Here is a 24,698-nt window from a genome sequence, read left to right as displayed (position 1 = left end):
AACAATGAGAAAGAGGAAGCCGAAATTCGCTCAAAATATGACTATGACATGGGGAAATAGAGTATAATCCAAAGTAGACTCAAAGTACCACATAAAGCCCACCATTATTTTTGGTCAAAGTTAGCAAAAAAAAGATTCACAACGACATGGGGAAATAGAACATAGGTTAAAATTGGCAAGAAAATTGACAATGATATGAGAAGAGGAATTCAGAACTACCCAGAATTTGACAAGACAAGGACATAGAGGAAGTCAAAATTTGCGTAAAATGTGACAACGAACTGGGGAGATAGAGTAGAATCCAAAGTAGATTCAAAGTACCATATAAAACCCTGCCATTATTTATGGTCAATGTTGGCAAAAAAAAATTGACATGGGGAATGGTGAAATCAAAATTCATACAAAATATGACAATGATATGGAGAAATTGAGCGGAACCTACAGCAGAGTAATGGCAACATATAGCAATGAGCCATTATTCATGCAGGAGAATACAGTTTATAGACAATAATGCACAATTCACACAAAACCTGAAATTGGCATGGAAAATGTTACAGAACCTAAAATTATCAAAGTACCATACAGAAGAAGAAGAAGATATTTAGGGAATAGCAGGATAGCCCTTGTTTTTGCCCTATGAGTGGAGAGACGGATATGACAGTGGGTCATATGAGGGATGAGTGTGAAGAATTGGTTGACTTGCGAAAGGAATTGTATGGAGATTACAGGTTTGATAAAAAGTGGCTGGCAAATATAGTGAGGGAAGAGTGTTTTGTAAGTGTTGAAAGGCTGGGACGATTTCTCGGGTTAGTAATGGAGCTTAGAAATAAATTTTTATAATTTAAATGATGTTTTGTTTCTGTAGTGCGATTTGACTAGAACGGAATTTCTCACTTTGTACTTTCATGGCCCTAGGACTTTTAGAGCAATAAAAGTTATTATTATCATTATTATAAGACACTGTCATTATTTATGTATAAAATTACATTGTTAGATCACAAGTCAAAGCCCGCAACAAAACTTGATAATAAATCAAATAAATCAGAAAAGTCTACAACTCACAAAATACTTACTACTAATGCAACAGACACACATCAAACCTAAATATGAAAACTTAAAATCTAATTCATGACCGGCTCGGTCATTGACAATTGTACTGATCAGTGACGCACGCCGGGTAGGATACGCCTTGCCCCCAACCCCTTATTCATAAGTGTTCTTGAATTTCTGGGAAATTTGCATTAAAACTTATAAATATTTTTTGATTACTGGGACCCTTCAAAAAGAAATGATAACAAAAAAATAAATATAATAAAAAAATCTTATAGTCACAAAAGACATTATTTCATATTTTTTTATTTTATTTTTTTGAATGAGTTTTGAATTTTTTATTTTTGAAAGGGGTGGTGGTTTCTTCTCTTTTTTATTTAAATTACCGATAATCATTATACTGAGTGAACTTGTCTGCTATATTAGGACAAGTTCAATGTCACAGAGCCTGTCAATATCAAGATCTGATCATACAGGAATTAGTCAAAGAGCCTGTCTACAGAGATACATTCGTAAAACCATTCACGATCACCAAAATCATCAAAAGCAAACTATTAAAAAAAAGATGGCGATTCAATGGCGATTGAATGGCGATTCAAGCTAACATAAGGTTGAAATGGCGATTCAAGCTAACATAAAAGGCTTTCTAGAAAAAGTTATTAAGTTTTTTCAAAATTTATCAATTGCTCATCCAGGAAATCCACTGTGTTGCTGTTATGCTGAACTTTTCAATAACGTGACATATACTTTCGTAACGCAAGATTCTAAGCAGAGCTTGAGTCTACTTAGCATTGCCTGCGTTATGGACCAAATTTGGTCCATAAGATTTAATAAATTAACATAAATTCCAAAGTTGTGCTAGTGTTTAAGAACCATAATGCTAGCGTATAAATATCTTACTAGTGCATATGTTCTCTGATTGGATTCAATTAGCTTTGCGGGTCACCTTTTTCAGTCTTATGCAAGCTAAGATGGTAAAAGTTAAATATGCTAGATTATGTTAGCTTAGGGTTACATTAGGTTAGATTAGGTTCTAAATATCAGAAATGGGTTAAAAACCTGACCTAAGATAACCAAACCCAATCTAGCCTAACTTAATCTGTCATCATCAAGCCTTGCATTACGCTGAAAAAGTTGACTGGCAACGCTGACTAATTCCCAGGAGAAAAAAGGTATTTGGGAGATTCACCAATTTGGGACAGTCACGGAACACATATACTAGCGAAGAGACTCTAAGCACGTGAACAACGATGCAAAAGCTACCGGGAATTCCTCGTGCTAAAAATTTGTGAAATTCTTCAGCGTTTATAGCTTTGACTGCACAAGCGTGTTGTAGCTTCTCTTAATTTTACGGCCGAAATAATTTAATCCCTCATCATCTATGCATCCCTCATCATGTTCTATTTTAACAACAGACAATTTTCCCACTAATTTGTTGCCTAGAGGCTTGCCTAGTTTACCTAAAATGGGCAATTAGGGAGCCCTTTAAGTGAATATCTATTGTAATTCTGTTTTAATTTTCAATTATATATTGTTTGTCTCTTCCAAAGTCATTAGCATCGACAAATCATTACTGTAATTGAAAGTCAAGACAAGGCTGGAAAGGCTAGACAATGCTTGAAAAACGAGTTGGACCTGTTTCGGATCGCAAACAGTCATGCCCAAGCCACATTATAGTCAGATTTGTTGATATCTGAATCTGGTCCCCATTGAAGTTTAATTTTCAATTTCCTTTAAGTCGTTTTTACTTAGTTATTTCAACTTTATTCGGGGGGCGGGAGGAGGGCAGCCTAATTTTTATTTGACGCCAAAAGCATGGCCAAACAACAATACATTTGGCAGCATGACATCCTTCATTTATAAAATTTGGCCTAGTTCTAATAACCTTTCTTTCATCGTAACCCTAGAAAATAGGACCGAGCCACATTTTTTATACAGTTTATTGTTTGATGTAGGTTCGGCCAAACTAATACTACCATTTGACAATCACGCTAGCAAGGCCGTATACAGGGGTGGGTTAGAGGGTTTGAACCCTCTCCCCCCAAAATATTTGTCCGACTCGTACAAACGTAATAAAAATGCAAATACACATTTTTGATGCATTAAAAAAAAAAATTGTGACTCCCCCCCCCCCCCGAGCAAAAACAATCCTATATACGGTCTTACCGAATGGAAAACATTCAATAGGTTTTAATTGGCGCTCTGAAGCGTCCACGCTTCAGAGCCACATTTTCAAATACGAAATAACACATTTGACCATTCTAGTATACATCTACAATGCATCAGCCATTTTTATAAATAATACTACCCTGATAAGTGAAGCTATCTACTTGATCGATCTTCTACCCACCATCACCTTTCCAGCTTCATTTATTCGTAGTCTTAACGACTAAGTCTTCTTAAAATTAATTTTCAAACCTATTTTTGCACCCTGAGGCCTCAGAACCTCCAAAAATTATTCGTTCTATATACTCTACTTTCTCTTTCTCCTTTTGTTCGTTTTTTAGCAGATTCGATCTATTCGATCTTCAAAATTCGATCTATCAAAATTCATATCTCATTAACAGAAAGAGAATTTTCCGATTCCGTAAGTTCATTACTCACAAGTCAGAGGTCAAAAGCAAATAAAAACAGAAAATTCCCAGAGACAGAGATACAAAATTCCATTTTGCCACTAGCAAAAATATAAGCCTTTTAAGTTTTCACAGACTGACAAAAGTTGCATTAAACTTTTTAATAGCTTAGAATATGGGACCCACAGAGACAGAGAAACAAATAAAATATAGTGATAGAATCAGTTTCTAGTTTCATTAAGAGTATCTCAACAGAAAAGAAAGCGGAGGCTAAATAAGAAAAAAAAACATCCTCATTCTTTCAGCTCCAAAATCCAGCGATGACATATCATAAGTACTTTGAAAAGAACAGCATAATAAAACTGACATAACGGATGCACTAAACAAACAACTGCGATTGGGGTTTTCGTAATGGTATGGTATTTTTTTAAGTTTTGTTCTAGTAATATAGCCTACTGTTAGACACGTTTTTTTGTTTTCGTATTTTGAATCATGATTGAATGGTTTTTGTCTAAGAATTATTCAAATTCCAAATTAATTATATTATTTTTAAAAATGATGCAACATTTAATCGTCCAACGAGTAACCGTCCTAGAAGGTACAAAACTGTGACGACGGACAGCTATAACAATCAATATCCATAAAATCCACTAGATAAATACAAATAAATTTAACTTCTAAGAAAAAAAAAATTAAAATCACAATTTACTTACCTCTCTTTTTCCTAATTTACAATTGCAGTTTCCTAAACTCGAAATTTATGAATAAATAAACTCCATTGTTTAATCTTTGATAAATAAGTAAATAAACTAAAATAATTAAGCGACTAAACAAATAAATTGTTTACCCCTTTATTTAATCTTCGATTCTACACATTCGCAATGCTTTCATTTTAATCATGTTTTGATCGGACAAAAAAAAAAAATACATTTTGTATATTTTGCAAACTTCAATATTATTATTTTATTATTATCATTATTATTTTTATTATTATTTTTACTATTATTATTGTTATTCTAAGTTTTTTTTATTATTTATTATTATTCTAATATTTTTCTTATTGGAAGTAGTTGAATTCAAAGTAGTTATTATTATTATAAATATTATAATTATTAAAATTATTATTATACATTATTGTTATTGTTTTGTTTGGTATTTATTTGTCGATTTTGATGCCTGAAAAGTTTGATAAATAGAACTTACGTTTCTTTTCAGGGATCAGATTGCATTTGGTATCCGAAATTGTGAAAATTGGCATTTAATCAACTACCTCGACCGTCGTTACTTAGCCTCGGGGTTATGAAGCCATGAAAAAGAGGTCTCAGCTGGATAAAAAATAAACAGAACTTGTTTCCAAGCCAGCTTTTCTTAATTTATAAATACATTTGAATCAAAACATAGAAAGGTAAAAATAATAATTGGAAACATGTTCCAAGCCATAACTAATGAAATGATTAGGCTCCAATGATAAAACCAATTATTGGTCTAAAATTTCATTAGAAGAGGTGAGGGGACTGACTTTTTTTTACTTTTTTACTTTTTGACAGTTCCTTCCGTTCCAATGTCACGTTATTCACATTCTCTGAATAATAAGTATCCAACAACACCCTACGGGCAGGTTAATAATCCTAAACTAATTTTTAAACTAATTTTAAATTTAAAAATACTGTCGTTTATTTTACATGTGGGGAAAAATTTCCGGGGAGATATTATACGAGGGGGATTTTTTCCGCGGTGGGAGGGGATTGAAGATTTTCCCGCATGGGGGAATTTTATGGGGGGGGGGGGTACTTTCCTTCCGTTCCAATGTCACGTTATTCACATTTTCTGAATAATAAGCATCCAACAACACCCGATGAGCAGATTAATAATCCTAAACTAATATTTTAAATTTAGAAATATCGTCGTTTATTTTACATGTGGGGAAATTTTTCCGGGGAGATATTATACGAGGGGGATTTTTTCCGCGGTGGGAGGGGGTTGAAGATTTTCCCGCATGGGGGAATTTTATGGGGGGGGGGTATTTTCCTTCCGTTCCAATGTCACGTTATTCACATTTTCTGAATAATAAGCATCCAACAACACCCGATGAGCAGATTAATAATCCTAAACTAATATTTTAAATTTAGAAATATCGTCCTTTATTTTAAATGTGGGGAAAATTTTACGGGGAGAAATTATAAGAGGGGGATTTTTCCCCGATGGGAGGAGATAGGAAATTTTCCCACATGGGGGGAATTTTCTGACTTGGGGGGGTATTTCCAGGGGATAGAATTTTCCAGGGGAAGTTCTCGCGGGGGAGTTTTTCGTAGGGAAGAATTTTCCGCGAGGGAATTTTCAACGGAGGGAAATTATCCTTTAATTTGCTTTCTTTTGAGACCACAGCAACACATGATTGGTAAGCTAGCTTATTATAAGTGGCCGAAGAGGTAGAAAGAATCCTGAGAAAAAGAAGTAGAAAGAGTATGGAGGGCTCAAAGAGTCGCCACTGGGCTAGAGTCTTATCTAAACGTTTATTCAGGTAATGAAGCAAAGCCTCTGTCCAAATTTTTTTATTTTTTTTTTTATTTTTAGTTCATCGTTGTTTTTATTAAAGAGTTTTTGAGTGTATTCTTTTTGTTTTTAGTATTTTCCATTATATTTTGCAGTTAGTCACATTCCCTTGGGTAGTATTTTAATCGCTGTCTTTAGAAAATTCCTTATTAATTTCTTATATTTCTTAGGAAAATATAATCAAATATTATTAATCAAAGGTTTATTATAAAATATTTGAAACTACATATTGCACATTTTTATCAAATTTTATTATTAAATATCTTCATTAGCAGGAAAACAAAGAATTTCTATTCCAAAAACACTGTGGCAAAATTAATTAGCAGTTTCTAGTTTCAAAAAGAGTATCATTACAAAACAGGAACGAGGAGATAATCAGGAAGAAATTATCTGCATATATACTAATCCTGAAATTAAATAGCAGAGATATTTCCAAAACCAGAACAATATAATACAATAAAATTATAACATAATATATGATATAATATTAGACATAGCTATTATTATATCATATTTATTAATTGCAATAACATCATTTTATGTATAATATTATAAATAATAATATCATAACAATAACAAATCAGCAAAAACGATAATTTTCAGGCAAAATCACCTAAAAACAATAACACAATATACTGACAGATAAAACAGAGGGACCCCGCACCCAAGGGCCCATTTTCACAAATACGAGAGTTAAACTAATGTTCACCTGCCTTCTTGTGGAAACAACCATTTATTCAACAAAAAGAGGATTTCTTCATCCAGTTCTACCCCGGTCTTCAGACAAAATTTAATTAAAGCTCATCTTCAAGTTCATCAAGATATTTTAGCAATAATATTAAAAAAAGAATATCAAATACCCGCCCCCCCCCCGTAAGAATCTATGGTTAGGAATGCCGAGAGAAAAAGAGACATCACGACAAAACGCACACGCACTGAAAAGATTTAAGGAGAGGGGGTTCGAAGCTAAAACATGCTTTAGGTGAAAAAATCCACCATGAAAAAATAGGTTCACGTGGATGGATGCCTTCCATCTTGCTTGCGTCTTCGTGAAAATAAGCCCCAAAATGGTCGTCCAATCCTAAACATTGAAAATCATTACATGATTCTGGTTCAAACGAAGTACAGCATGCCTACTATTGCGCTAAAGGGGAGCCAGGGTTGCAAGGGTTGCCAGGGAGAGGGGCGGTGGTTGGTTGGGGAGCGGGTAAAAATGAGTTACGTTTAGGTCAAAACGTAATTCCCGTAATTCTAAACGTGTTTTGTACAATATGCAACTTTGCTTCGGACTTCAAATATAAAATGATCAAAATCTAAAAATTAAAAATATTTTTTTTGATCAAAAATGATCAAAAATTAGAAATATTTTTCATCATTTTGAAAAATATTAAAGATCCCTGAGTGCCAGTGGTTTTCAAAGCAATACTAGATAATCCTTTTCAGTCTGATCTGAGACTGTGCTTCTACCTCAATTTGTGTTTTTACCGCGACTCTGTTTGGACTGTTTCTATGTATGGTTATACGCCGGGATGGCTCACCAGCTGATTTACAGCAATTAAAATGAGGCACGAGAAAATGCGATGTTTTTAATATTCGAAAAAATCTGTGATTTTTCAGCTTTTCTTAAAATTTCTCATATTTCCCCTAACTTTCCCATCTTGCCACACCTTCCGAAATAAATTCCCATGTACATTCCTACTTGAATACTTCCTGGGCTCACAATTGAGCTCGGTGGGCTCGCATTTCTGAGTACGAGAGACCAAAAAATGCTTAAAAACGACTATTTGTGTTCCAGCAGGAAGCACCAAGCGCATTCGGCCTCACTTGGCATCTGAAATTCATATGATTCGTGGTAATTTGTTCAACGGTAAGCTTTCCAGACCTACGGCAAGGAGGAAGAGGGAGGGGGAGGGTGAATAAGCCCCTTAAAAACTATGACGAGCTTAAATTTCTATGATATAACTTGTTTTTACTGCCCATTTATCCCACGTAGTTTATACACTGGCTGCGTTATAGCACCAACTCTATGATTCAAAAATACGTCGGTTTTGATATTTACAATGGTTGAATACTACTACCAAGGCCGTATCCAGGGGGAATAAGAGGTTTGAACTCCCCCCCCCCCACACGAAATGTTTTTCAGACTCGTAAAAAAGTAAAAAAAAATGAATATAAGAAAATTTTGACGCGTTTTTAAAAGTTTTTTTTTGCAGCAATTTAAAATGAGACGCTGGAAACTGCGATAGGCTTTTAATATTCCCCCCCCCCCAAAAAAAAATCCTGGATACGGCCCTCACTTCTACAACAGTTAAAAGAATTACGTAATACAAATGACATGGCCATTAAAGGCCTGAGTCCTGACACAAAAAAAGTATTGACCTTAAATATATCCCTCCTGTATTTAGGGGAAACTCCTATAATCATCTCTTATGTTTCGTGTAATTTTTCTATATATAATTTTTGTATTTTTATGTAGCCTATGTATGTGTATCCAACAACAAGCTTTTATGTCTACTTCTATCACTATTTTGAGTTATTTTCCTAGATGAGATACAACGAGCAGTGTTAAAAAGAAACAGTTCTAACGTAGAAGAGAAATCCTAAAGAAGGACAGAAGCTCTTTCCGCATTTCTACAGAGGACAAAACTTTTTCCTATATTGATAGAATAACAAACTTGTACTTGAAAAAGGCCTAAAAAATGAATATTTGGGATTACCATAAAAAGCCGATTGTTTTCATTTATATATCAATGCATGTATATTTATCGCAATTTCATTCTTTAAATTTTGGTCAATATTATTTGGTCCATATAAATTTCATTTTTTGAGTTTCCGTTACTGTTAGCATGAGTTGCTCAATGCAACTGATTATTTAAGCAAAATACTGATTTAACATACTACTTAAAATTTCATGTTTTGAGTTTCCGTTACACTTAGCGTAGGTTGCTTAATGAAAGTGACTAATTAAGCAACAAACTTATTTAAAATTAGCATTAATTTTTCATTTTTTGAGTGAACCTTAAAAATATCTTTAATTTTTAAATAAAACTTATTAATTCACAGCACAAATTTGTTTGTATAGTAGTAAAATTTCATTGTTTGTTTATAATTTCATAATGTAAAAATATTTTAAGTTAGTATTAATATTTGTTAAAAAAATAGTTGTGACACAATAATTAAAATTTCATTTTTGTTTTTCTCTTACTGTTATCATTGGTTGCTTAATACAACTGATTATTTAAGCAACATACTGATTTAACATACTCATTAAAATTTCATGTTTCGAGTTTTTGTTACAATTAGCATGAGTTGCTCAATGCAACTGATTATTTAAGCAACATACTGATTTAACATACTAATTAAAATTTCATTTTTTGAGTTTATGTTACTTTTATCAAGGGTTTCTTAATGCGACTGATTAATTAAGCAACATACAGATTTAAAACAATACTTTAATTTTCATTTTTTGAGCTTCTTTTAAAATTCGCAAGGTTTTCTTATTTAGAAGTATTAATTAATAAAAGTACAGATTTTATACACTATATAAATTTTCATTTTTTGAGCGTCTGGTAAAATGCTCTAAGTGTTATAAATTCGAATTATTATTTAATAAAAGTCAATATTTAACATTATCATTAAATTTTAATTTTTTGAGTTTCCGTTACAATTATAATGGGTTTATCACTACGCGAGTTTAATTAAGAAACATAATTATTTTAAATACGGATTAAATTTTCATTTTTTGATTGGATTTTAAAATAAGAATGTTGTTCCCAATTCATATGTTTAAATAAGAACACATAAGTAATTGAAACAATACTTAAATTTGCATTTTTTGAGTGTCCGTTACATTTATAGTGAGTTTTTCATTACCCCTAATTATTTAAGAAACACACTTATTTAATACAATCGTTTAAATTTCATTTGTTGAGTTTCAGTTACTATTAGCATAAGTTGCTTAGTGCAACTGATTATTTAAGCAACATACTGATTTAACATACTCATTAAAATTTCATTTTTTGAGTTTCTCTTACAATTAGCATGTATTGCTCAATGCAACTGATTATTTAAGCAAACACACATATTTAACATACAACATGAAATTTCAATTTTTTATTTTCCTATACTATGATCATTGGTTTCACAATTCATAATATTATTTCATAAAACTTTGACACACTATATAAAATGTCAATATTTTGATTTTCGTTTTATATTAGATTTGTTTAATTAATTAAAATGAATATTTCATAAAAATAAATATTTAATACAATAGTTAAATTTTCATTTTTTGAGTTTATGTTAAACTTAGCGTGGGTTGCTCAATGCGACTTTTTATTTCAGCAAAATACTTATTTAAAACAAGCGTTAAATTTTCATTTTTGAGTGTCCGTTACAATTAGCGTGGGTTGCTAAACGCAACTAATTAATTAAGCAAAGTACATATTTAATACACGCATTAAATTTTCATTTTTTGATTTTATGTTACACTTATCGTGGGTTGACCACTACAACTGATTAATTAAGCAACGTACTTATTTAAAATAATCATTAAATTTTCATTTTTGAGTGTCATTTACAATTATCATGGGTTGCTCAATACAACTGATTAATTAATCAAAATACTTATTTTAATCACGGGATAAATTTTCATTTTTGTGTGTATGTTAAAATTAGCATTGGTTTCTCAATACAAGTTATTAATTAATCAACATAATTATTTTAATCACGGATTAAAATTTCATTTTTTGATGTGATGTTAATATGAGCAAGATTTTCCCACTTAACCTGATTAATTAATCACAACTCATTATTTAAAATAATACTAAAATTTTCATTTTTTGTGTGTACTTGACATATATAGTGAGGTGCTAATCACACATAATTAATTAAGATCACTACTTTGTTAGGATCGTAGTTAAAATTTAATTGGTTTAGTTTAATTTCAGAGGATCATAGTTTTCTTAGTTAAAATGAGTAATTAATCAAAAGACTTCTTTAACACAATCATTAAATTTTATTTTTTTGTGTTTAGCTTACTGTTAAAATGGGTTGACATATACAACTCACTATATAATAAAAATTCTGATTTAAAACACACGATGAAATTTCATTTTTTTAGTTTTCGATAAAATTAGCATGGGTTGATTAATTAACCTGATTAAATAATAAATGTACTGATTTGACACCCTAAATAAAATTTCAATATTTTGATCTTCTTTTAATATGATAATTATTTGATTAATTCGAATGATTATTTCATAACAATAAATAGACCAAACAAACATTATATATTATGTTTGTTTGTTAATGGTACATAACACATTGGTTTCTTTGTTAACCTGTTTTATTCAGCAACCTAATTTTTTGGTATTGTAGTTAATATTATATGTTTTTGTTTCTTTTTTACTTAACTAGATATTTCATATTAAAAATATTATTTAATCAGCATACTGATTTGATATATTCATTAAAATTTCATATTTTGATCATATGTTAATATTATCATGGATTGATCAATGTAACTGATTATTTAAGCAACATACTGATTTAATATACTGATTAAATTTAATTTTTTTAGTTTATGCTAATATTATCAAGAGTTTCTTAATGCGAATTATTATTTAATCAAACACAATTTTTTACAATACTCCATAAAATTTCATTTTTGATTTTACGTTACAATTAGCGTGGGTTGATTAATTAACCTGATTATTTAAGAAACATACTTATTTGACACACTAGGTAAAATTTCATTTTTGATTGTATTTTACTATTATCATTGTTTGAACAACTCACCTTTTTTATTCAAAACCATAAATAGTTGATATCAAATTTAAAATTTAACTTTTTTATTTGATTTTAATATGATATGTAGTTGACAAATTAATCTGTTTAATTCAGCAAACATAAATAGTTAAAATAATCATTAAAATAACATTTTTTGTTTTTACTTTACATTTATCATGAGTTGTTCAATTAAAATTATTATTTAAGCAACACATTTTATTGATATACTCAATAAAATATCATTTTTTTGTGTTTATGTTACTATTAGAATTAATTTATAAATGCAACTGATTATTTAAGCAAACACACTGATTTAATATACTCATTAAAATTTCATTTTTTGAGTTTCCGTTACAATTAGCATAGGTTGCTAAGTGCAACTGATTATTTGAGCAACATACTGATTTGATATACTCGTTAAAATTTCATGTTTCGAGTTTCCCTTACAATTAGCATGAGTTGCTCAATACAACTGACTATTTAAGCAACATACTGATTTAACATACTCGATTAATTTTCATTTTTGAGTGTCTGTTACAATTAGCTTGGTTTGCATAATTCAACTGTTTAGTTCAACAAACTACTTATTTGACATTCACGTTAAAATTTAACATGTTTATTTGCTGTTAGTATTAGAATGAGTTGACAAATGCAACTGATTTTTTAAGCAAACATTCATTAATGCTTCAGTCGTTAAAATTTCATTTTTTGATCGGCCGCGACATAGATCAATGGTAGTTAAAAGCGACAGTTATTTAAAGCAAACATACTGATTTGATTTTCTCATTAAAATTTCATTTTTTGATCGGACGCGCAATAAATCAAGGGTTTCCTTATGCGACAATTTAAATAAGCAACATACTTATTTGATACACTCATTAAAATTTCATATTTTGAGTTTACGTTAAAATTATCATTAGTTGCTTAATGCAACTTATTAATTAAGCACAAACAATTATTTGATATACTCATTAAAATTTCATTTTTTGTGTTTACGTTTAAAGTATCTTGTTTTGTTCAATTAAACTTATTATTTAAGCAACACACTGATTTGAAATAGTAGATAAAATTTCATTTTTTGAGTTTATTTTACTATTCGAATTGATTGCTCAATGAGCATGATTAATTGAGCAACACACTTAGTTGATAAAATAAATGAAATTTCATTTTTTGAGTTTTTTAGACTGTTCGCAAGGGGTTCACTATGAGACTGTCTAAATGTGCAAACATACTGATTTGCTTCAGTCATTAAAATTTCATTTTTTGATCGTACGTTACATATAGCAAGGGTTGCCCTATAAGCATGTTATATAAAGCAAACCTAAATATTTAATATACTCATTAAAATTTCATTTTTTGATTTTATGTTCCAAATGGATAAGGTTGTTAAATACGAATGTTTATTTAAGCATCATACTGATTTAATATAGTCGTTAAATTTCATTGTTTGAGTTTCTGTTACTATTAGTATGAGTTGCTTTTTACTTACAGTTCGTTAATACAAACCATTTTATGCCACAACAACCTTATACTAGAACAAGGCCCCAAGTAATTACACATTTGGAATCGCCATAAAAAGCCGATTCTTTTCGTGCATATATTAATGCGATAGTGTTTATCAAAATTCCGTTTTTTTTTTATTTCAGTTACTATTAGTACAAGCCACTCTTTACTTATAGTTCATTAGCGCAAACTGTTTAATTCCGTAATAAACCAGTGCTTGAATGAGACCTTAACCTATCTCAAGGGAAAACAGTCAGTCAACATAAGATCCATAAAATAGCCAAGGGCGAGAAAGGGTAGATTAATTTACACAAACGAAATAATAAAGTCCCCAATGCAAGAAAATATTCCATTCAATAAACCGTTTATATAAGAACACGAATAAAACAAATAAATATGTAAACGTTATTAAATATGGCTTCTTGGAGAACTTCCAAGATCTTCCGAGGATATATATGTTTCGCGGCTTTGATATGTCCCTTTCCCACGTTGCGTGACGATAAAAAATATTCGTATGCACCTTTTGTCTACTTTGACTTTTTGTTTCTTTATTTGATCTTCTTTTTGTTCTATTCTATTTACATCTTTCTTTTGGGGGAGAATTATGGATCAGGAATCAGGACTACTGACCACTACGTTTCAAAAAAAAGGAAGTGCTACCCTGTTCTGTATCAACTTAACACAACTGAGTTGTATTTTATACTTCAAAAATGAATTTTAAGCCACTAATGTAGGAAAACAACCCTCTGCTCATAACTCGAAGCGCCCCCTCAGAAGGCCCCGGTATAGATGGGGACAGCCTCACTTAGTACCTCTAGATAATCGATACTGATCTCTAAGAAAGTCACGTTGCGCTGGACTGTCCGGACTGGAGGTGAAGAGTCACATTTCTCTCTACGCTGGTCCACAATCAGTAGCAATCAGTTAAGCATTTTAAGAAATAATTAATAGATCAAAATATCTTACACTTTATAAATCTGCATATATAAGTATCTTTTCTTGGCAAGACAATAGAGAGGAAACAAATACCTTTATCCACAGGGGTGGCAGGTGTAGCAGGTGCGGATGTTAGAGGCGAAATGGAAAAACCCTTCGGCGAGCTGGATACATTCGATGGACTTACAGAAAACGACATAGGCGGTTGGCTCGTTTCATCAATATCAACTGAGGGAACACCTGCAAAATTAATAACAAATATTTCAAGTTCCATACCATATCGCCCTATCTGAGCAAAAAAGATCAATTCACGTAAATGTTTAGTCGGGCATTAATAACTAGGTGGAACCACTATCTACCAATCATAATCTACTTCCGGAACGCCAACGGAGGGGGGGGGGCACTAAGCCCCCTAGATTTTTTGCCCCTTTAATTTCGAAAATTGGGAACTGAATCTTAAATAAAAAAGAACTCCAAATTAAAGAGTAAAAGCGAGATTACTTTCCGAGCTGTGATTTCATTGATATTAAATCTCTAACGTATTATTGGTAAGAAATAACATTACTCCTCTAATTCTGGGATGATACTCTTTTAGCTTACTAATTTCTCTTATCAATCTAAATGCTCATTTTTTTTTTACTTAAGAAAATGCTAATGATAGAACAAGCATCTTTTCAATCACAAACGTCGTTGAAACCAGAGCCATGCACGATTTTTAATCTGCATGATTGAAAATAAGAAACAACTGCTTCTGAATTTTCTTTTTATTTGTTTATCAGTTTTTCTTACTTTTATTACCGCTGCAGCAACACACTTCAGCACCTAGCCGCCTGAGGCCAACAAATTAGCAGCTACTGCTACTGACCGTTAGCAGCTAGTGCTACATACAACTTACTTCAGCAATTAAGCGGCGTTCACATGCATGTCTAGCTAGAATCCCATGTCTAGACATGTGTCTGGCCAGAAATCAAGGTCTAGGCAACTACCGTTCACAAGTAAGCGAATCAGAATGTGTCAAGTTCCACCATTTTCATCATCTATGTTTACATTTTTAAACTGAAATTAATTTTTTTGTTTTCTGATTAATTGTTTTCTCATTTTGGGCAAATATACAACACTAGACATAATAGTGAAGCATAACTAAGGCAATTGCTTAGTTTGTCTCATCCCTTATCTTGTGACAGTAAACACAGTGATTGCGATTTTGAAAGTATTGCCCGCATAAGCTCTTTTGTAACCTTTTTCAACTATGGAAACGCTGCGCCTCCGCAATTCTACTTTTTGCATCTTTAGTGCATCCACCATCTGTATTAAGAATACTAGCCAGGTTAGTGAAGCTATCTGCTTTATCGATCTTCTCGTTAACCAACCATCAACACTCCAGCTTCCTTTATTCATAGTCTAAGCTACTCAGTCTTCTTAACATTAATTTTCAAGCATATTCTTGCACCTTAGGCTCCTAAAAGTTCAAAAAATATATTCATTTTGCTATGTTTTATACAGAATACTCAAATTATCCGCATAAACTAAGATAATTTTCCCTTCCCATTTGATGCCATTTTCCCCCATAGCCTTCGCCATGTTCCATAGGACAAAGTCCATCAAAATAATTCTTTGTAAACGGGTATACAACAAAACCCTGCTTAACAATTGATTCCACACCAAACCAACTACTAACCTCACTTCCTACCTTAACCGCAGCAATATTACTTTCGTAAATTACATTAGTCACATTCACGTGCTTACCTGGTATACTTAAATGGTAACGGACTTACCTGGTAATACTTACCTGGTAACGGACGGAAATTAAAGCTTTTTTATCGGCTAAACAACAAGCCTGTACATAGCCTGTAAAACTGAGGACTAAAAGGGTCCAATGATTCCTTAATCCTCAATCTTTAATATAAAAGTTAAAATTCAATCGACACATCCCCCCCCCCCCCTTCCTAAAATCACACTAACCTTGAAACTTGAAACTCTAAACTTGATTCTCTTGAAACTCTATAAGCAGACTCTCTTAGTCTTATCCGTTGCATTATGCTAGGCAAATCCTACAGACACTAGGCACTAGTAGATACTAAGTACCCACTTTCATTCCTATAGTTCTGATCAGAAATGATTGATTTAATCAGAGATAACTGTTGTAGCTAGCAGTACTTAGATAAGCTAAAAGAAATAATAATCATTTCCTTTTTTCACTTATAATTTTATTTATCTTAGGAAATGTAATACTTATGATGCTAATAAATAAATTTCTAAAAGGACCAAAAACATCCTTACCCTCACATCCTTCTTTTAATCCACAGTCATGCAATATTTTTAATCTGAATGATTGAAATATAGAATAGCTCTTCACAATTCTAATTTTATTTTCATTTCTCCTTTTTCCCCACTTTCATTTTTGTACTTCTAGTATTAAATTACCAGTGCAAATCCAGAAATTAGCTGGAACCCAGCTCTTTCGTTTTTCATTCTCTAATGTAATGTTACTGCTTCTACAGGTGAAAAATGTATCCTATATTTTTCTTCTCTGAATTTAACTGATCTAACTAATTATACACTAATTGGTATAATTAGTATAACTTTGAATAAGGTAATTAGAAATAATTGTCTTTTTTATTTTAATTTTATTGTCTTCGGGAATACAGTGGTGCTACTTATGGTGATGACAACTGAACATGGATATAACAATAAAAATAATAAATAAATAATAAGTAATCAACCTGTCTCCGATTTTCCAACTCCGATTATTTTTAATTTCCTTTTTTTCGCCCTTTTATTTTCATGCAGTAGTTTTTATTTAAAGCGATTATTATGGCCAAAAATATCTGATATAATTAGCAATAGCTGATATAATTAGCATTACTTAGAATAAACTAATTAGGAAGAATAATAGTCTTTTTACTCAGTTCTAATTTGATTATCTTCAGAAATACGATGGTGCTACTTATGGTGCAAATACTACATATGATAATGAATAAATAATATCGTGCTAATAAATAAATTCCAGAAAAAAGCATTAGGACCCTCACCCGTATTATTTGGCGTAGTGTCCCATCTGTGAATCTTACTGATCATTCTGTTTCCAATTTATCCTTCTTCTTTTTTCAATTTTTATTCCTATAGTTCAAATTTAAAATGATCAGATTAATCAAAAATAATTAGAATGATTAGTATTACTCAGAATAAGCTCATTAGAAACAATAATAGACTTTTTCTTACATTAGTTTCAATTTTATTATCTTCAGAAATACAATTGTGCTACTTATGGAGCAAATAATAAATAAATAATACATCGCTATCGTGCCAATAAATAAATTCTAGAGCATTAGGATCCTCACCGGTACTACTTAGCGAAGGTCCCATCTGTGAATCTTCATTTACAGTTACTGATTAATGTCATTCTATCGTTTCCACATATCACACTGTTATGTAATAAAGTGATATATTACTGTTATGCAATCCATTTGTTACCGTGAATGTTCGAAATTGGTGAATGTCGACATTCATCGGTGAATGTCGACATTCACCGGTAAATGTCGACATTCACCGGTAAATGTCCCAAGTACCTTTTTTGTCCTTGGATTTAGTCAGCGTTACCAGTCAACTTTTTCAGTTTAATGCAAGGTTTGAGATGACAGGTTAGATTACGTTTGGTTAGGTTAAGGTTAGCTTAGGTTTTTAACCCATTTCTGATATTTATAACCAAATTTAACCTAATCTAAACTAACATAACATAATCTAACCTAACTTTAACTGACTCGCAAAGCTAATTGAATCCATGCAGAGAAAAAGGAATTTCGGACATTCACCGGTGAATGTCGACAATAACCAGACTTGGACATTCATCGTAACACATACATTACATATATAATACATCATTTACAGTTACTGATGAACATATCATTTTGTTTAAGATTTTCACTGATCATTTGATTCCAGTTATTTTCATTTATCCCTTTTATCAACTTTTATTCCTATCGTTCAAATTTAAAGTGACTAGTTTAATCAAAAACAATTGGCATAATTATGATTATGCTAATTTGAAATTAGTATAATATAATTATTATTATTATAATATTACTATTATTATTGATTAAGCTAATTTGAAATAATAACAGTCTTTTTTTTACATTGGTTCCAAATTCGTTATCTTCAGAAATACAGTAGTGCAAATAACAAATATAATAATAATGATAATAATAAATGATAAAAAAAATGTCATACTAACAAATAAATCCGGAAAGGATCCTTACCCGTACTACTCGGTGTAGAGGGTCCCATTTGTGAATCCTCGTTTATAGTTATTGAAGGAGATAAGACCCTGTCTCCAATTTTCGCCGCCCCCATTTTTGGAACCAAATCCTCGGGCTTAAACAGTATATCTGGTCGATATTTTTCTTCCATTTCCATAAGAGCTTTTTGATAAGTTGCATCTGGGTTCTCATACCCCTGAGCAAAGATTTTTGATTTTAGTTCATCCAATTCTTCTTTTTCACGTTGTCTATCTCTGTTATCTGCTTCTATTTCCCGAAGCCGCTCGGCACGACGGCGTTCTAATTCTCGCCCTCTAAAATTAGAAGAAAAATTACCAAGGAAAAGGAAAAATTTAGGATAAAAAAAAAAAAAAAAAAAAAACAGAAAAAAAAAATCTTCGTCGGTGAAAGACCTGAAATTAATGCGAATATTTCTGCCAAGGTCTCTTCTCAGCCGTACTAAGTGCAAGACGAATAAAAAGTGTTCAGTGGAACACAAAATACGCAAAAGGAAATAAAAATACCCCCCCCCAAAAAAAAAAATTATAAAAAATTTAAGGACCACATAAGTAATCACACTAGCTACAAAAAAGTGACCAATAAATGTTTTTTTTCTTTTTTTTAAACAAACATCTTTTATTAAATATAATAATTCATGCCAGCTTAACGACCGGTTACAAACAAAGCACAAATATGCTTGAACAACGCAATCAGTACACAATTACTAACTTATACAACTAACCAAATCATTACCGAAATAAACACAAATAAAGAAAAAAAAATAAAATAGAAATGTTTTTAATAATTACAGAACAATAAACAAAAAAAAACTTAAATTGTCCTCTCTCGTAATCCAGTCCTGAACTCATGAACTGCCCGCAAGGAGATGCTTCTTTAACCGGTTTTTAAATTGTGGCACACTTTCCGCCTTAATGTATGTTTTGACAGGCTAAAAAATATTCGTCGTTAATTTGCCCCACTTTTTCCTTACATCGTGACTAGTCTGTGTAGTCTGAGTCTTTAAAAAAAAACTTCCAAAAAAAATAGAAAGTAGTGTGATATCGATTTACAACTATAAACCCTGTTTTGACTTTAAATAAACTTAGTATGACACAATTTTTACTAAAATTCAATAAATTGTATTCAAGAATTTTTTTTTCAGACTACCGAATTTTGAATTTTATATTAACAGTACTGTCATATGCCATCAGCAATGTTTTCACATTTACCGATTTTTGAGGAGATCTACTGAATTCATAATTGATCTCCCGTCCAAAAAAGAAGATATTGAAACTATTTCCAGTAGAAATTTGATAGATGGCTCTCGGGCTGAGAGAGGTTTTACAGATTTTTGATAAGAAAAGTGGAAACACTGACCATGAGTAATCCTCCTTCCCGCATCCCTAAAAACGTCACAAGAACTATCGTTTTGTTACATCAAAAAACAACTACCAGAACCTAAAACCCTTGTTTTGACTCTAAATAAATATATAATAAATAATATAATATACTTAATAAACAATACTAAATAAATAAATATACTTATAGTTTACGAAAATTCAAAAAATAACGATAGTGTAAAGTGCAAAGACAGGACATTTCGAAAACTTTTGCCATCTAATTTCTAATTACCTTAAAATAGACGTCACTTACCTGCACCTACTTTAACACCTATCTGCACCCGTAAACCTTCCGAAGACTTGGCATTTTGTTATTAAAAAAAAACTTATTGATCATGTGGTAGGCAGCATACAAATATCACAGAGCCAAATAAAAAGGTAGCATTGCGGAAATATGTATATCAAATCTTTAGAGAAAAAAATAAATAGTGGAAGGTAATAAGGACTACCGAAATACCGAAATTCGGCGATGTTTTGTTATTGACCTATGAATGGAAAAATCGCATCCACAATATTGAAAATATATAGCCTACTGGAAATTATTAATGAAAATTGCATGATCCAAAAAGTGCATCTTTAGTCTCAAATAAACACACTAAAGTCTCAATTATTCGAGTGTGGATTCGCCACTCTGTTGACTGTCCAAGATGCTAAATAGAATCGGATTATTAAAAGAAATGAAAAAAAATATATACACAACATAGCCAAACTACCAACTGTACAGCCTATTTGGGTTAAAACCAAAATACTGTTAATGCTAAAATACTTTATGTTGGTTTTCGGATTATCCACGAAAATCGCTAATCCATTGTTGCTATTTGATCTAATTCTGCAAATTGTCGAGATCTTATTCCACTGCCGCCTACATCGTCACCACTGCCTCATATCTCTGCTTCAAAAGTAATGCAACAGAACCTAACAACGGAACTGCTTTATGATTAATGGTTAGTTCGTCGTTGACCAATCACAATACATTTTGCATGCAGAACGTAAGAGTTAAAGATTCCTCTTTATAGTTTACAGAATTCATTTTACCACACACAGCGTTAATTTATTTACAGTTTACAGTGGGTAGGGGGGGATCTGGTCCCAGCACTCTGGTTCAAAACGTGGTTGTTGCCACGCCATCCAACTCCACGGATTGCAAGGACTTTACTCAGATCGTAACCACAGTCTTTTATCTCTGCTTCACACAAACGGAAGCGAAACAAAGTACGTCAAGAGAACTTAAGAACGTCATTATCGTTGGTTAGTTCGTCACTGAATAAAGATTCTCCGCGGAGTTCGCAATGTCACCGCGTCACCTACTTTTGCGGATTATTAAAATTTTATTGGAGATCGTTACCACTGTGACATATCTGCTTCAAAATTAAAGCAAGGCTGCTTATACAAGGAGCTACTCTGTGGAAGGTGATTGAATTTTTATTTACTAATCATAAATTCTTTGTACATTACAAATTGCTAAGTAGTATTGTGGAACTAAGTATTTCCTCGACTACTTTTCTACATGCTTCATGAGGAAGGTATTTGAGCCTACTTGTTTTTGAGGTTAATGAGGGATAAGTCACAAATCTCTTAAGAGGAGTAAGGCAGGGCATGGGTGAGGATCCCCGTATGTAGATATGGCTTAATAATATTTAGAACCAAGTTAAGCAACTGCAAAGTTTATATTCAGAACTTACTTGTAGTATTTAGGATCATCCCTTTCATCGTCATAATCTTCTAAAAATTCTTTGAGTCTTCGAGCCAATTTAGTTTCTTCTGACTTCTTAGCTCTTTCCGATTTCTTCTCTTTTTCATATTCCTTGGACTTCTTCCTTTCTCGAGTTTCCCAAACACGTAAGCGCTCCTAAATGAAAAAAAATCACAAGTTTAAAATGGAATCAACTTTTTTTTTAGAAAGGGGGGAAGGGGGAAAAAATAACTACTGGAACTTACATTTGTCGCTCACAGAAAAAAAAACAATACTCAACAAAGTTAAGCTAAACATATTCTTCAGATTTTTTTAGAAGTAATTTTTTTTTCTTTTTTTTAAATCCCTCTGGTGATATAGATAATGCGAAAGATATAGAAAAAAACGAATAAAACGATATAAGCACAGATTTATCGAAAAAAATTATTCTTTGACCAATCAAAATGTAGTATTAAATAAAGTTGTTTACTTTTAGCTACTAAATAACAGCTTTAAAATATTCCCGGTATTCTTAAAAGCCATTTTTTAATGTACAAGATATCTTCTCTTCAGTTTATCTCACACGTTCTACCAGAAGAGATACAGAGAGGCGATGTCGCTAAAAAGATAGATAGGACCCTATAGCCCCTCTCCCCCAATAAAAAGAAGAATAGGTACCATCACAACTAACAGCAAAGATCCTTTTGTCATTCACGAAGTGAACAATACTAGAAATGAGCACAATAAACTAGATTTAATCTAAAAAATCGACCGATATTTTAATGGTAATTTTTAATCTAAGTGCTCATTTTTCTTCGACAAGTATGGTTCAATCCCGCTTTCTAGGGCTATACTAAGAGGCAGGTTGAGATGGCTAAGGGACGTTCTGGGGATAAAGGATGATAGAATGCCAAAGATTGTCCTTTTCGACCATCCGTCTAGGGCTAAACAGAAAGCAGGTCGACCGTGGTTGGGGTGGGAGGACGGCGTAAAGACAGATTTAAGGGAAATGAGAACTTCCTTAACAGGTGTAAAGGGGGGAGGGCTTTAAATAGACTGGGTTGGAGGAGGAGCGTGCGTAGCTGTGTGGGCCTCAAGCGGATTGGTGCTGGGGTAAGTCGTTAGTAGTAGTGGTAATATTTTTCTTTTCTTCTAGTTTTTTTTTCTTTTGACAAGCAGATGTTTCGCTTTATTTCTTTCTATTAATTATTTTCAAGTTAATAAAAAAATAATAGGTGAAACAAAAAAAATATAATAACACCTAGTCTATTCACTAATAAAAAAAAAACATTAGCCATCAGCCAACGGCACATGGCTAATGTCACATGACCGTATCTAATGTCACATGGTAACGGCACATGGCCGCTTCTCGCTTTCTACCAAACCAACCAATACATTTCACTGGGCGAATTCGTAAACTGGCAGAAGCAGATCCAAAAGAGCAAATTGGGTGATCGAGGGCATAGGTGAAAGGTCTTGTTAGCAATGACTGAAGTTGTGAGTGGACTTGTTGCCCAACGGATTTTGCTTAACTGACGAAGATTTCTGAATTCTTGGGGACACTGAGGCGACAAAGAAGGACAAACAGAAAAAACAAGGATTTGTTTTACTTTTAAGATACAAAAAACAAAAACAGATAGAACATATTAACAGTACTGAAGTATATTTGAGCATTTCATATTCTTTTATATCTAGTTATTATTATATTTTAATTATTTTTAATATTATTAAGTATTCATTTAAGACTGACTTTAAGAACAATACTACCTGTATTTACGTACATAATCTTGGTTCAAGTATATTAAATACATTAATATATATAATATAGCAATACATTATATAATATATATACAATATATTAGTTATAATATATATAATAAGTATAATTAATATGACATTTTAAATATATTAAAATATATTAAAATTCAAAGAGTCACTGTCTTAGAAGAACTTCAGATGAGGGTACAGTGCCCAGGACCAAATATATTAAATATTAATACTATATTAATACTATATTAAATATTAAAATATGTTAAATAAGCAATAGAGCCTGTTGAACAACAAGCATAAAAAACAATAACGAATACTCTTGTGAGGATTAAATGCCTAACGAGTGTTAAAGTTTGATCTTAAACCAAAATTGTACATTCATAGAAGCAAAAAGCATCTGTATAGCTTATTTTAGAAAATAGTCCAAGAGAAATCTGAAAAATTATTTAGTTTAAAAAAAAATTAAACTACTGACCTGATAGGCTAGTTCTTTTTCCCTGACTCTTTTGTCAATTTTACGTCTTTCCCTTTCTTCATCATCTTCTCGTCTATTCTCCTTATCTCGGGATCTTGATCGACTACGTCTACGAAAATCAGGGGTGCCTCGTCGTCTACTTGATGGACTTCGAGAGCTAGAAATAGGCAAGAATTTAAAGAAACCCTATTTCTATTAGAAATTAATCCAATTAAAACTACTCCATTATTACTGCAAAAATTATTGAAATAAAATTTGGTATAAATTAAAAAGACAGAATCAATAAAAATAAAATAGAGAAGGGTGAGAATACTAAAATATTGGAAGTTGAAGGTGAAAATCTACCAAGCAAGAAATGGCACCATATATCAGCACTGAGCAACGACATGATATTTATTTTTACTCAAAGAGAGCATTAAAAGCAGGTTTATATCATGCAAAATACAATATCGTCATCTATATTTTGCTTAATGAGAGATATATACTATCTTAGATGACACTATAAGGCGTGTTTCTCCCAATTCATTTATAAACAGTTTTTGGCTAGACTTTTAAAGTAAATATTACCTCAGCACGGGGCCGATTTATTCCGCTAAGAAGTGTTGAAGTCAAGCTTTTTAGGTTTCATCCCGACATTGTTTATTGGTCAAAAGCAAAATATGAGGCGAGCCGAAGCCAACCAATGATATTCATTCTTATTTGAAGCGCCTAGGTATGGCA

The 24,698-nt window shown here is 31.8% G+C and overlaps 1 protein-coding gene across 4 annotated transcripts in view; it reads right to left on the bottom strand.

Moving 5' to 3' along the window:
- Nucleotides 1–24,698, bottom strand: part of LOC148949930 (RNA-binding protein 25) — a 132,010-nt gene that overhangs the window by 35,723 nt on the left and 71,589 nt on the right. For all 4 annotated transcript variants that reach the window (XM_089092018.1, XM_089092017.1, XM_089092020.1 and 1 more), the window contains 4 exons: nt 23,979–24,135; nt 21,744–21,910; nt 18,662–18,975; nt 14,499–14,645 (listed from right to left, as the gene is read on the bottom strand). In XM_089092018.1, coding sequence (XP_088948144.1) covers nt 14,499–14,645; nt 18,662–18,975; nt 21,744–21,910; nt 23,979–24,135 — 785 coding nt within the window. The remainder of the gene's footprint in view (nt 1–14,498; nt 14,646–18,661; nt 18,976–21,743; nt 21,911–23,978; nt 24,136–24,698) is intronic.

The sequence above is a fragment of the Artemia sp. Qi Xiang Cuo genome, chromosome 7, assembly GCF_049724085.1.
Source record: "Artemia sp. Qi Xiang Cuo chromosome 7, ASM4972408v1, whole genome shotgun sequence".
NCBI classification, from domain to species: domain Eukaryota; kingdom Metazoa; phylum Arthropoda; class Branchiopoda; order Anostraca; family Artemiidae; genus Artemia; species Artemia sp. Qi Xiang Cuo.
The sequence above is the reverse complement of the archived record's forward strand: the minus strand, read 5'-3'. Positions and strand labels throughout refer to the sequence as shown.